This window comes from Leuciscus leuciscus, assembly GCF_965113295.1.
Source record: "Leuciscus leuciscus genome assembly, chromosome: 9".
Taxonomy (NCBI): Eukaryota; Metazoa; Chordata; class Actinopteri; order Cypriniformes; family Leuciscidae; genus Leuciscus; species Leuciscus leuciscus.
In genome coordinates this window covers 1,735,696-1,749,633 of record NC_138733.1, presented here as the reverse complement: position 1 = coordinate 1,749,633, position 13,938 = coordinate 1,735,696, and the positions used below count along the sequence as shown (strand labels likewise).

General features: G+C 42.0%; 1 protein-coding gene across 1 annotated transcript in view; it reads left to right on the top strand.

Moving 5' to 3' along the window:
- Nucleotides 1–13,938, top strand: part of arap1 (ArfGAP with RhoGAP domain, ankyrin repeat and PH domain 1) — a 70,564-nt gene that overhangs the window by 19,934 nt on the left and 36,692 nt on the right. The window contains exons 5-14 of the mRNA XM_082179329.1: nucleotides 2,910–2,992; nucleotides 3,079–3,185; nucleotides 4,895–5,059; nucleotides 6,008–6,077; nucleotides 7,416–7,536; nucleotides 8,147–8,337; nucleotides 9,857–9,963; nucleotides 11,135–11,334; nucleotides 11,954–12,039; nucleotides 12,129–13,495. Of these exons, the coding sequence (XP_082035455.1) occupies nucleotides 2,910–2,992; nucleotides 3,079–3,185; nucleotides 4,895–5,059; nucleotides 6,008–6,077; nucleotides 7,416–7,536; nucleotides 8,147–8,337; nucleotides 9,857–9,963; nucleotides 11,135–11,334; nucleotides 11,954–12,039; nucleotides 12,129–13,495 (2,497 nt within the window). The remainder of the gene's footprint in view (nucleotides 1–2,909; nucleotides 2,993–3,078; nucleotides 3,186–4,894; nucleotides 5,060–6,007; nucleotides 6,078–7,415; nucleotides 7,537–8,146; nucleotides 8,338–9,856; nucleotides 9,964–11,134; nucleotides 11,335–11,953; nucleotides 12,040–12,128; nucleotides 13,496–13,938) is intronic.

Genomic DNA, 13,938 nt, shown 5'->3' with positions numbered 1-13,938 from the left:
CCTCACGAGCTCGCGCTTCAGTCAGGACAATCTCATCTGATAATATCAGAACAGAAACTCTCAGTAGCGTGTTCATTTTGACTCGGAGTCGGACAATAATGCCCAGCGCCAGAGAATATATACTGTATGGAGATTAAACAGGTATAGTTTAGCTTAATTATGGTTATAACTTATTGTCATCTACTTTTATCCACTATTAATACAAGCCTGCTGTAGCAGACCTCGTCCGAATGATGACCAAAATATACTGATGAGTTCAATGAAGTTTATTGTACATCACACAAAAGATGAAGCGTTAGTTTTACTCCAGAGAATCACTGTAGGAACAGCTAAATAAACACAGTATAAGATGTGAGCATTAAAGTCTTATCCATAAACTCTCTCTCTCCCTTTCATTATCATGGAACATACACAGCGAAGTACACAAAACACTCGTTACAACTAACAGCAAACAAATATATACACACCTTTTCAGTCTGTGCTTAATAAACTGGTACACTTTAAATCCGTAAAACTATTCGATGAGCTCGAGCTGTCATAAAGTGCGCGCTCTCACTTTCATTCCTGCCGTGGTCAGTAACGTTAGTCCTGTCGCTCCGGAGAGTGTAATCTGGATCACGAACAGTTGGTACAGATCCATCCTTGAGTAACAACGGGAGTAAATGAAGACTGATATGTTCATTCTGACATCCAACAACAAAACACCTCAATCACTTAGGAGACATTCTTGTCTACAGCTGCTCAAGCGTCGAACAATGGCGGACTGTGTCCAGCTCACTCAGGGCGGGGCTATGCTCAAACTGAAGTGTCACTCAACAGTCGTGGGAGGGGCCTGTGTCCAGCTCACTCAGGGCGGGTCTATGCTCAAACTGAAGTGTCACTCAACAGTCGTGGGAGGGGCCTGTGTCCAGCTCACTCAGGGCGGGTCTATGCTCAAACTGAAGTGTCACTCAACAGTCGTGGGAGGGGCCTGTGTCCAGCTCACTCAGGGTGGGTCTATGCTCAAACTGAAGTGTCACTCAACAGTCGTGGGAGAGGCCTGTGTCCAGCTCACTCAGGGTGGGTCTATGCTCAAACTGAAGTGTCACTCAACAGTCGTGGGAGGGGCCTGTGTCCAGCTCACTCAGGGTGGGTCTATGCTCAAACTGAAGTGTCACTCAACAGTCGTGGGAGGGGCCTGTGTCCAGCTCACTCAGGGCGGGTCTATGCTCAAACTGAAGTGTCACTCAACAGTCGTGGGAGGGGCCTGTGTCCAGCTCACTCAGGGCGGGTCTATGCTCAAACTGAAGTGTCACTCAACAGTCGTGGGAGGGGCCTGTGTCCAGCTCACTCAGGGCGGGTCTATGCTCAAACTGAAGTGTCACTCAACAGTCGTGGGAGGGGCCTGTGTCCAGCTCACTCAGGGCGGGTCTATGCTCAAACTGAAGTGTCACTCAACAGTCGTGGGAGGGGCCTGTGCAATTCTACGTCACATTGCGCTGAATCTGAGAACAGCTCATTCTGAGACAGTGCTCATGATTTATTGAGATTGTAAAAAAAAACACTGGGTGGATTTTTATCATTCTAGGGTGGTTTTGCTCACACACTGCCAACACACGTTCATATGTTCAAACACCATGTAAAAGTGAATTTTGCATAATAGGTGCCCTTTAAAAATCGTACCGATCCCAAACTTGTGTGTCATTGAAACAGGAAGTTGTTGCAGGATGTTTAAAAGGGTTTGTTCTGTTTCTCAATAAGCCAGTAGGCTTTCGTTGACGTCACATGATTGGCAGCTGAGATCAGTGGGAGGAGCTACCTCATTCTACACAGCATCTGATTGGCTCAAATGTGTGTGCCCTGGAGTGCGCTTTAAAATATGATTCTAGCATATTAATGAGCTCAAAGCTACAGCAACGAACACTTACAGATGAGGCGTTTGAACCTCTGTCTTTAATATCATGCCCATGTTTTTTGTTCTGTTTTAATATCTAATTTGAATATCTGACAGTCTTTTCCTTAGTTATTTTTCAAAAACTAGTAACAGTGACGACACCTGGCAAACTAATTGTTCTTTATTGTTATTATTATTATTGCCACTTTCCTCAAACAATGATTATTATTTATTTATTTATTTTTTAAGGTAAAAATACATAGGTGTCATGTTTTTTTATTTATTATTTCCTAATTTTTAATATCTCTGGTGGATTTGAAATTCCTTGAGGACTTCTTGACTATTAGTCAGAGACAATGATGACACAATTTGAAATCTAATTGTTTTCTTTTATAATTGTCACTTTCCTTAAATTTTTCACAGCAGATTTGCCCATGCGGCATCTTTTATTATTATTTACTTATTTAAATTTTTTAAATTTTTAAATTTAATTTTTTTACATATTTTATATATCTCATTTGGTCCATCATTCTCATTTTTAGTTTTTGTTTTCATTGTTGTTGTTGTTGTTTATGTGTGTGTAGTTGCTTGGTCCTGTCCTGTGATTGGACTGTTTATTTGTCTGTAAAACTGAAAATACTACAATAAATATGTGACCCCGGACATTAGGATATTAAGTAAACATCATGTTTTGTACATTTTCTACCGTAAATATAAAAAATATATATTTTTGAGAGTGAATGCAGCAAAATCATGAACATAAATTGACAACTTTAAAGGAGATTTTCTCAATGTTTATTTTATTTTATTTTTTGCACCTTCAGATTCCAAAATTTCAAATAGTTGTACCTCGGCCAAATATTGTCCTATCCTAACAATTAAAAAAAAAAGGTCACATATAATATTTAGGAAGAAACCAAGATGAACCTGTAAAGATGAAGGTGTTCGTACTCTAGTAGCCATTCTGCAAGAGTCTGACGCTCTAAACACATGTAGTGTCTGGTTTGATCTTGTTTTCTCTTCTTCTGCTCTGTAGAGTTGGATTCAGGGGAAAGTTCAGATGAATATGACGACCGCGAGCCCCGCAGAGACGCTAAACGCATAGACATGGCCAACAAGGTGCGTAATAATGAGCATTCCTCAACACCTCAGATTCGTCCAATCAGCACAGCCGCTGTGTGATTGACAGCTGTTTCCTCCAATAGATGTCCTTGCTGGTTCCCAAGGCGACGAAGCCCCGTTACAACAGCCTGTGCAGCGACGACGAGCTGCTCGATGACGACACAAGCTGTTACCAGTCCGTGTCCATCAAGTGAGTCTATTAACAGATGCTGCGACGTATTTACATTTCTTTCTGCAGTTCTGCAAACGTGTTGCTGTAAGGCTTTAGTGGATTTGGCAATAGGAGAAGTTCATGTTCAATGTAATAATATTACACTTCCTTCTTTTCTTGACTTCTCCCATCTCTCCCTCTTTATCTCAGTTCAGTTCACAAAGCTTTACTGGCATGACCAAAAAAAAAAGAAAAAAGATGTATTTTGTATTGCCAAAGCATTAAAACAACATAGAAGATGATTTAGAACGTTTAATAAAGCCAGAAAATAATACAACTAAATAAAAAAAGACTATATATATATATATAGGTCCCTATTTTAACGATCTGAAACGCAAGTGTCAAGTGCAAAGCACAAGTAACTTTGTGGGCGGATCTCCGGCGCTGTTGCTATTATACCGGCGGGATAAAGGCCTCTTGCGCCCGACGCAAATCTAAAAGGGGTTGGTCTGAAGTAGCTTCATTATTCATAGGTGTGGTTTGGCCGTAACGTGAAATAAACCAGCGTCATCTCACATTCCCTTTAAGAGCAGGCACGCTTGTTCTATGGCGGATTGCTATTATAACGGCGGATTTGCCAGAACTCGGAGCGGTTCACAGCCGAGGAGACCGACGTTCTCATCAGGGACATTGGGGATGGAGAAACCCACCCAAATTAACTTTTTAAACAGGTTAAACAGGCGTATGATAATTTGGGTAAATGTGTAAGCTAGATGTATGCTTTTATAATAAATTGTCTGTCTGTCTGTCTATCTATCTATCTATCTATCTATCTATCTATCTATCTATCTATCTATCTATCTATCTATCTATCTATCTATCTATCTATCTATCTATCTATCTATCTATCTATCTATCTATCTATCTATCTATCTATCTATCTATCTATCTATCTATCTATCTATCTATCTATCTATCTATCTATCTATCTATCTATCTATCTATCGTAATAATGTATGATTTGCAAAAATGAAAACTGCCGCTTCTGTGTAGATGAGAGAATCAAAGTGCGCGTTGTGCACACGCTACATTGATTATGGCCAAGCATGCGCCCTTAAAATAGCCTATGAATAACATGCGCAACGCGCCACTGACTTTAAACTATTTTTTCCTGGTTAGTGGCGCAATTGTTTTCTAAACCTGCAAAATAGCAAGAAGGAACGTTTGCGCCGGAACACGCCTCCTCTTTGCGCTGAACCGCCCCCGGGAGCGCAAGTGTATTTCCTAACTTACCGACGTGCTTCTGTGGAGGGAAAAGTCCGCTTTGCGCGGGTGCAATATATATATATTATTATTTTTATTATTTTTATTTTTTTCATGGCTAGATATAGCAAAATAATAACATTAAACAATAATAATAAAATAAATAAAGAGTAATAATAATAAATAATATGAAAAGGATATAATACAGAAATCATGTAACAACTGAACTTAGAAATTGAACATTAAATACATGTGTGCAGGTCTGATGGGGTGTGTTTATTGGCTGTGAGTGAGTGTGTGTTTATTGGATGTTTGCTTAATTAAGTTTGCCTCTCTCTCTCTCTCTCTCTCTCTCTCTCTCTCTCTCTCTCTCTCTCTCTCTCTCTCTCTCACACACTCACTCACTCACACACACACACACACACACACACACACACACACACACACACACACACACACACACACACACACACACTCTCACACAGACGGGGTTCGTGGATTGATGACTTCGGCTCGATCTCGGGCTCTCAGAACAGCATCTATCTGCCGTTCACTGGTCATGTTAGTGCCTCGCCTCCTCGAGAAGACTTCGACTCCGTGAGCGTTCCGGTTATTAAAATGGGCTGGTTGGACAAGAATCCTCCTCAAGGGTGCGTGAGTGTGTGTGTAAAGGTTTATATTACATTGACAGGACCAAATGCCCCCACAAGGATAGTGAGATCTCCTGCATCTCCATGGAGAAATAGGTTAATAAACATACTAATGATGTTTTTTGAAAATGTTAAAATATGTATGTGTGTGGGGTGTGTACAGTGTGTGTGTGGGAGATGGTGTGTGGGGTGTGTGAGTGTGTGTGTGTGTGTGGGGTGTGTGAGTGAGTCTGTGGGAGAGGGTGTGTGGGAGAGGGTGTGTGTATGTGTGAGTGAGTATATGTGTGTGTGTGTGTGCGCGTGTGAGTTTGTGCGTATCTATGCTTCCATCCAAATTTGCAAATGTAACTTTTGTGCAAAATTTTAATATTGCGTAAATCAATTTGTGAATGAAGCAGTTTCTATCCCACATGCCCAAGAGAACAAAACCTTCAGCATATCTGTAATAAATAAGGAAGTTGCTGCAATCAGGCTTTTTTTCGCACAGCATAACTACTGCAATCTGTCCTATATAAAATAAACTGTGTTATGTCAAGTCAAGTCAAGTCAAGTTTATTTGTATAGCGCTTTTCACAATACAGATTGTATCAAAGCAGCTTCACAGTATTAAATTAAAATAATACAACAAAGTTTGTTTCAAGAGGAATTTATTGATTGATAAAATTAAATTAAATATCCCCAAAATATCCCCAACTGAGCAAGCCAAAGGCAACAGTGGCAAGGAACCGAAAAACTTCATCAAGTGACCTAATGGTGTCCTAAAACTCCATCAGGTGACCTAATGGAGAAAAAAAAACCTTGGGAGAACCCAGGCTCAGTCGGGGGCCAGTTCTCCTCTGGCATTTATGAGCTAGAGGCCGGATTGTAGTTTGAACTGTAGGATTATATGAATGCCTGGCTGAAGAGATGCGACTTTAATCTAGTTTTATGTAATGTGTGTGTGTGCAGGTCTCTGATCTACCAGAGACGCTGGGTCAAACTGGATGCTGAGTACCTGAGATACTTCGACACTGAGAAGGTGTGTGTACTGCTCTAGTCTTTTCTTCTCTATTCTAAACCAGAACTTTCCATTTATTTCATGGTGACTAATAGCCGCGTTTCCACCGACATTACCCGGAACAATTTGTCCCAGGAACTTTTTTCCCAGGAACTTTTTTTGCCCCAGACCGGTTGCTTTCTGCGTTTACACCGCGGTCTAAAGTACCGGGAAGGTAAACTGCGCGCAACTGCTCCTCCCAGTCTGCGACGGACAGTAATCAGTTTTGAGCGCCACATTTATAATAAGTATGGAGGGGATTCAAACTGTGCTGCAGTTATGCATTGGTTTACTAACGAGGTAATTAACAAAACAAAATAGACGAGCACTGATACTAAAGCGTGTTCAGAAAGCTCGTATGCGTATAAAATTAGACAACGTATCAGTTATTGTGAGATGCCTGGGACGAACGCGCAAAAAATTTCCTCTTTCGCAAATATGCTTAAAAAAAAGCCTGAACCCCGTCTATCAATCATAAATAGTGACAGTCTTGTAAATAGTTGTTTGTTACTCTAACCTCAAAGCGCTATTTCAATCCTGTTATAGTAAATTTGTAACATTTGGAGTGCCTTGCAATGGATGACAATGTGTAAACAATAAACATAATGACTTAATAATAAAAGCTGTGGCAGAAAAGAGACGAGCACTGATAAAGCGTGTTCAGTAAGCTCGTAATGCTAACGTTAGATATAACATTTGTATGTTATCGGCTATTGCGGACATTGACCGTGAGATGGCTGGGACGAACGCGCAGAAAGTTTCCTCTTCCACAAATAACGTTACCCTTAATAAAGCCTGAAACTCGTCGCCAGTCCACCAGTTTTTTTTTATTAAATTCCATATTTGCAGACAGACAACTCTTACTGCATGAAGCCACGAACCGCAATCGATTTTTTAAAAAGGGAGGTTAAAAATAAATAAATGCTGCGTGGAGTCATCCAACCAAAATGCGGCGTGAACACAACCAATCAGCTTGTGCAGCGCACAAGTCCCACCCCTGAAAGTTCCTGAACTTTGAAAAAGTACTACCTCATGAGCAGGGACTATCGGAGGGGGAAATATTTACCCGGAACTTCATTTAGACCCTGGTTCCTGCGGTGTAAACACATCGAGTACCAGCCCAAAGTTCCTAGTTCCTGGGGAAAGTTCCTGCGGTGGAAACGCGGCTTTAGAGTACTTTAGTAGTTTACGCTCATCTGGTTAATGTATGATGTGAAAGGACATGATGAACGTGTCTCACCGCACGTGTCCTTCATCACCACTGACATTTACTTCCGCTGCTGATTAAACACACACACTTGTGTTTGTGTGTGTGTGTAGGACATCTACTCGAAGAGGATCATACCGACAGTGTCCATCACTGGCGTGGTCAACGTGGGCGATCAGAAGTTTGAGGTCGTGACGCACAATCGCACTTTCCTGTTCCGCGCCGAGAGCGACTGTGAGTGTATAATGTGTGTGTGTGTGTGTGTGTGTTATTGTTTAAAGCAGATAATAAGTGTGTTTGTGAACGTGGGACGCACAGCTGTGAGGTTTTGTGGTCTGATGAAACAAAAGTTTGTGTGACCTCACGAAAACACACCAACACAGGGCTTGGAAAGGGATTCAAAGAGATTCAAAATTATTTATTTATTTACATACATACATGCATATATATATATATATATATATATATATATATATATATATATATATATATATATATATATTAGTATACTGTACAAGACTAGAATTTTAAATATTTCAGGTTCAAACTATTTATTTAATAGTTATGGAATTGAAATACCAATAATAACCAGCCAAACTATGTTCTGCATAATTGGGGTGTTTTAATTATAAACAAGCCTGGACTCTTGTTTTGATTTGTCTTTATTGCTTCCAGCTGCTTATTTCACATATGAGGGAGAAGATGAAACACACAATACACAATACACACAATACAATCATCTAAAACAATTACAATATAGTAAACACTGTCATAATTCAATAATTATAATTAAACAGTCACTTTCACTCAACGACTAAAGTGTGTGTTTGTGTGTGTGTGTCAGTGGATAGGAACGAGTGGGTGTCGGTGTTGAAGAACTGTGTCGGGGTGTCTCGGGGGCGGACGAGCCTGGACTTGACCTTTAACCCCTGTGTGAACTACGAGATGAAGGGTTATCTGGAGCTGCGTGGCCTGCGCCACAAACTCTACACGGTGGTGTGTGCGGATAAAGTCTATCTCTACAAAAACACAGAGGTAAACCGTCTTCCCCACTGAAATCCTGACCGTGGCACAAGTCTCGAGGTCCATTACTGTGGTTTAGCTTTTCAAATAGGAGAAAAAGCCCCGAAAACACAATTTTCTGCCCTGATTTGAAGGCTCTGTTGGAAGGGGCGTGTCTAGTCAAGTCAAGTCACCTTCATTAGTCTAGTCAAGTCACCTTCATTAGTCTAGTCAAGTCAAGTCACGCAAACCTTGAAATAGGTCCCAATGTGCAAGCCTTGAAAGTTTTTGAAAAAGAGTTATCCTTCAAAAACGTGAATCAGTGAAAACGCTGATGGCGTGCACATGCGTATTACGTGTTTAGTCTATAGGTATGTGCGTTTGAATATATATGTGCGCAGGCGTTTAGTCTTTCTTTACAAATTGACCTCAACAAACTACTTGTCTGGCCTTAAAAATTTATAATTACACGCCCACTGCTGTGATTGGCTGAAGGTCTTTGCATATGAACGAGCATTATATGTGGAAGTCTCGTGAAAACTTTTACTATGTTTTTGCTGTCACAGCTGTCAATATTAACTAATCGTGAAAAATATTGATTATAGACAGACTTACAGATTTACTGATACATAAACAGCAAGGAATGTCTGACTGTACATGAACCATTAAACATCAGAAATCACTGGCATTAGATTGAACACGGTTACGTATATGTGGTGGCATTACTGTCGGTGTCTTACTGTAAAATCTTGCGCCGAAATTGCGACTGATTTACCTTTCCACAGGGAAATGTGTTGAACAGACAATAATGCTCTATAGTTGAAGATAAATAGCTTTAGGATCCTTTCGAAGTTAATGTGATCCTGTATCTCTCATCTTACTAACACACCAGTGGGTGGGGCTAAATAAGTGGGTGGGGCTAAATAAGTGGGTGTCGGTCTGATTCTGGTCTTTCGTCACTCTGTTACTGTATGTTATTATGTGACACAATCTGAAACCCGTCGTCTTCAGTGCTTGGTTTCAATAAAAGCTGTTTTTGGACTACCAAGGACGTTTTGAGTTCTGAAACTTACAGGATGTTTTTATAGTACAATGACCTCTTATGTGTCAAAAGATCAAGGAAAACTTTGAGTTCTCAAAACATGACCACTTTAGTTGCTGACATGGACTCTTATAAAGTTGTCGTTTCCTGGATGTTAGTGTGAGTGTGACTGTGAGAGTGTGAGTATCTGTGTGTGTGTGCGTGCGGGCGTGGGTGTGTGAGAGGGTGAGTATCTACAGTATGTGTGTGATTATCTGTGTGTGTGTGTGTGTGTGTGTGTGTGTGTGTGTGTGTGTGTGTGTGTGTGTGTGTGTGTGAGAGTATCTCTGTGTGTGTGAGTATCTGTGTGGGTGTGTGTGTGCATGTTACTTTTGTCTAATTGTATTGCTCAATGTTCAGTTGCATAACTTATAACTGTATGTGTGTGTGAACATAATGGTTTGTGGATATTAATAAACTATGATGCAACTGTCCCTGTTTACATGGTCAAGTAAACGTGTTTCTGCTCAGGACTATCGTCTTGGAATCGGGATCACCTCTATTGATATGAATGTTGGGAATGTGAAGGAGATGGACCGAAGAGGGTTTGATCTGACCACACCGTACCGCATATTCAGGTGACACACTCACACACTCTTTCTGCTTTCTGTTCTTTATACTTCTTTCCATCCGTCATGCGTTCATTCATCTCTCAGTTAATCTTTGCTCCGCTCTGAGAGTCACTGAGAGTCTTCTTCTGGCCAGCTGAAATAACTGTGTGTGAGAGAGATAATAGTGTGATACAGTGTGTGTGAGTGTGTATGTGTGTGTCTCTCTCTCTCTCTCTCTCTCTCTCTTTCTCTCTCTCTCTGCGTGAGAGTGTGTTTATGTGTGTCTCTCTCGGTGTGAGTGTGTGTGTGTTCTAGCTCTCACAGATGTTGTGGTTTTGTAGGTTTTTTCTTTATCTGCTCAGTGAATATAAAAGTCAGATGTAGTGAGTGTGTGTGAGTGAGTGTGTGTGTGTATCTGTGTGTGAACGCACTCAACAAATGCACCAGTTTTATCTCAGACCCACAGAAACTTATTCAAACACTGCCAGTGTTCTTATTATTAACTAAGCTAAAACTAAACATGTTCGTAATTGCAATATAAATAAATAATAGATGAAAAGGGAAAACAACGTGGATAAACTACAACAATTTAACATGTCAATATTAATTTCTCAGTTTTGATTTGTAATGTTATGGGGTTTTAAAAAAATCTTAACTCTGTGTTACTTTTAATATGAAGAAAATTCTCAACTTTAAAATTCTGTCGATTTTAATACGGCGTGACAGTATTAAGTTCAAGTATCAGTTCAAGTGGCAGTGAACCGATCATCTCATATCCTCTTTACTACTAAGTTTGAGAAAAGTGCTGTAACGTGTGTGTGTGTGTGTGTGTGAGAGCTGAAGGATCAGTAAAGGTCTTCTGAGCAGGAGAGCCCTTCATCTTGATCTGACTTAGACGTTTTCCCTCTTTTATTTTTCAACAATTTAGGTGCCATATTTGTTAGGAATATATGAAATATCAGTAAAGACTTTGTATTAGTAATGCAAGAGCAGTTATTGGTGAAATTAGATGAAACTGGAAGCGACGTCATAACCAGAAGTCCAATTAATGTAATATTTATATGAATATTTAATATCAGAGAAGTGCAAATAAATGAAGTTTGGAGGGATGTGCTGCACATTGCCTTCATCACAACAGCAGTGAATCATGACGTGATGCAGACAGCGCTGTAAGGTGTGTGTGTGTGTGTATGTGTAGTTTTGTAGCGGACACGGACCAGCTGAAGGATCAGTGGGTGGAGGCGATGCGCGACTCCATTAAAGAGGCCTTGTCCAATTATGAGGTTGCTGAGCGTATCTGGGCGGAGCCATCCAATCAGATGTGTGCGGACTGCAGTGCTGCTAAACCCGAGTGGGCCGCCATCAACCTCGCCGTGGTGTTCTGCAAACGATGTGCAGGTAACGACTAGCTGACCAATCACAAGCTTCTTTCACTAGCTGAACCATATCTGAACAATAGATGTACAGGTAACGACTAGCTGACCAATCACGAGCTTCGTTCACTAGCTGAACCATATCTGAACAATAGATGTACAGGTAACGTTCACTTCGTATGGTTAGCTGAACCATATCTGAACAATAGATGTACAGGTAACGACTAGCTGGCCAATCACGAGCTTCGTTCACTAGCTGAACCATATCTGAACAATAGATGTACAGGTAACGACTAGCTGGCCAATCACAAGCTTCGTTCACTAGCTGAACCATATCTGAACAATAGATGTACAGGTAACGACTAGCTGGCCAATCACAAGCTTCGTTCACTAGCTGAACCATATATGAACAATAGATGTGCAGGTAATGACTAGCTGGCCAATCACGAGCTTCGTTCACTAGCTGAACCATATCTGAACAATAGATGTACAGGTAACGACTAGCTGGCCAATCACAAGCTTCCCTACAAACAAGCACAGCAAACCTCGATTTTTTTTATTCTTTTTTATTGTGTTTTAAATCAAAATTGCAGTTTTTATCAGAATCATGCAGCTCTGGTTGTGTGTGTGTGTGTGTGTGATAGGAGAGCATCGAGGTCTCGGCCCAAACATTTCAAAAGTGCGCAGTCTCAAGATGGACAAGAAGGTTTGGACTGAAGATCTCATCCAGGTACGTGTCGTGTTTTTCCCGATATCTCGGATCCTGACGCTCATGTTTAACACACACACACACACACACACCCTGCCCTGGTGTTTCAGCTGTTCCTGGCTCTGGGAAACGAGCGAGCGAATCAGTTCTGGGCTGCAAACGTTCCTCCCAGTGAAGAGCTGACCCTGAACAGCAGCAGCGACGAGAGACGACGCTTCATCACCGCCAAATACAGAGAGGGCAAATACCGCAGATACCACACACTGTTCGGCAACCAGAGGGAGCTCAATAACGTGAGTGACACACAAACACACTCACTCACTCACACAAACACTCACTCACTCACACACTCACTCACTCACTCACTCACTCACTCACTCACTCACTCACTCAATCACACAAACACTCACTCACACACTCACTCACTCACTCACACAAACACTCACTCACTCACACAAACACTCACACACTCACTCACTGACTCACTCACACACACACTCACTCACACACACTCATATACCACAGATACCACACACTGTTCGGTGAGCTGCGCGTCCGGTGTGCGGCTGCCTTTACTCACTCACACAAACACTCACACACTCACTCACTCACTCACTCACTCACACATTCACTCACACAAACACTCACTCACTCACACACTCACTCACTCACTCACTCACTCAATCACACAAACACTCACTCACTCACTCACTCACACACTCACACAAACACTCACTCACTCACTCACTCACTCACTCACTCACTCACTCACTCACTCACTCACTCACTCACTCACTCACTCACTCACTCACTCACACACACTCATATACCACAGATACCACACACTGTTCGGCAACCAGAGGGAGCTCAATAATGTGAGTCACAAACACACACTCACTCACTCACTCACTCACTCACTCACTCACTCACTCAATCACACAAACACTCACTCACTCACTCACTCACTCACACACACAAACACTCACACACTCACTCACTCACACACACACTCACTCACACACTCACTCACTCACTCACTCACTCACTCACACAAACAAACACTCACACACTCACTCACTCACACACACAAACACACACTCACTCACTCACTCACTCACTCACTCAATCACACAAACACTCACTCACACAAACACTCACACACTCACTCACTCTCACACACACACACACTCACACACACACACACTCACACACACACACTCACACACTCACTCACTCACTCACTCACACTCACTCACTCACTCACTCACTCACTCACTCACTCACTCACTCACTCACATACGCTCATATACCGCAGATACCACACACTGTTTGGCAACCAGAGGGAGCTCAATAACGTGAGTCACTCACTCACTCACTCACTCATTCACACAAACACTCACACACTCACTCACTCACACACACACTCATATACCGCAGATACCACACACTGTTCGGCAACCAGAGGGAGCTCAATAACGTGAGTCACAAACACACACACACACTCACTCACTCACTCACTCACTCACTCACTCACTCACTCACTCACTCACTCACTCACTCACTCACTCACTCACTCACTCACTCACTCACACAAACACTCACTCACTCACTCACTCACTCACTCACTCACTCACTCACTCACTCACTCACTCACACACTCACTCACACTAGAGCCCTGCACGGGCCAAAAACTCCAGCCCTAACCCGGCCCTGGCCCGTGGTGTTCAAGCCCTACCCGGCCCCAGCCCGACAACGGCTGCAATTTTTTCAGCCCGAACCCGACCCGACCCGAGACCAACATCAATATCACTTTAAGCTCTCTCTGACGTGCGCGCTCTTTGATGCGCGCTCTCTGATGCGCGCTGTCTCTGCTACACGCAAACACGGCATATCATACGCTACTAAAAGGTAAACTTTTAT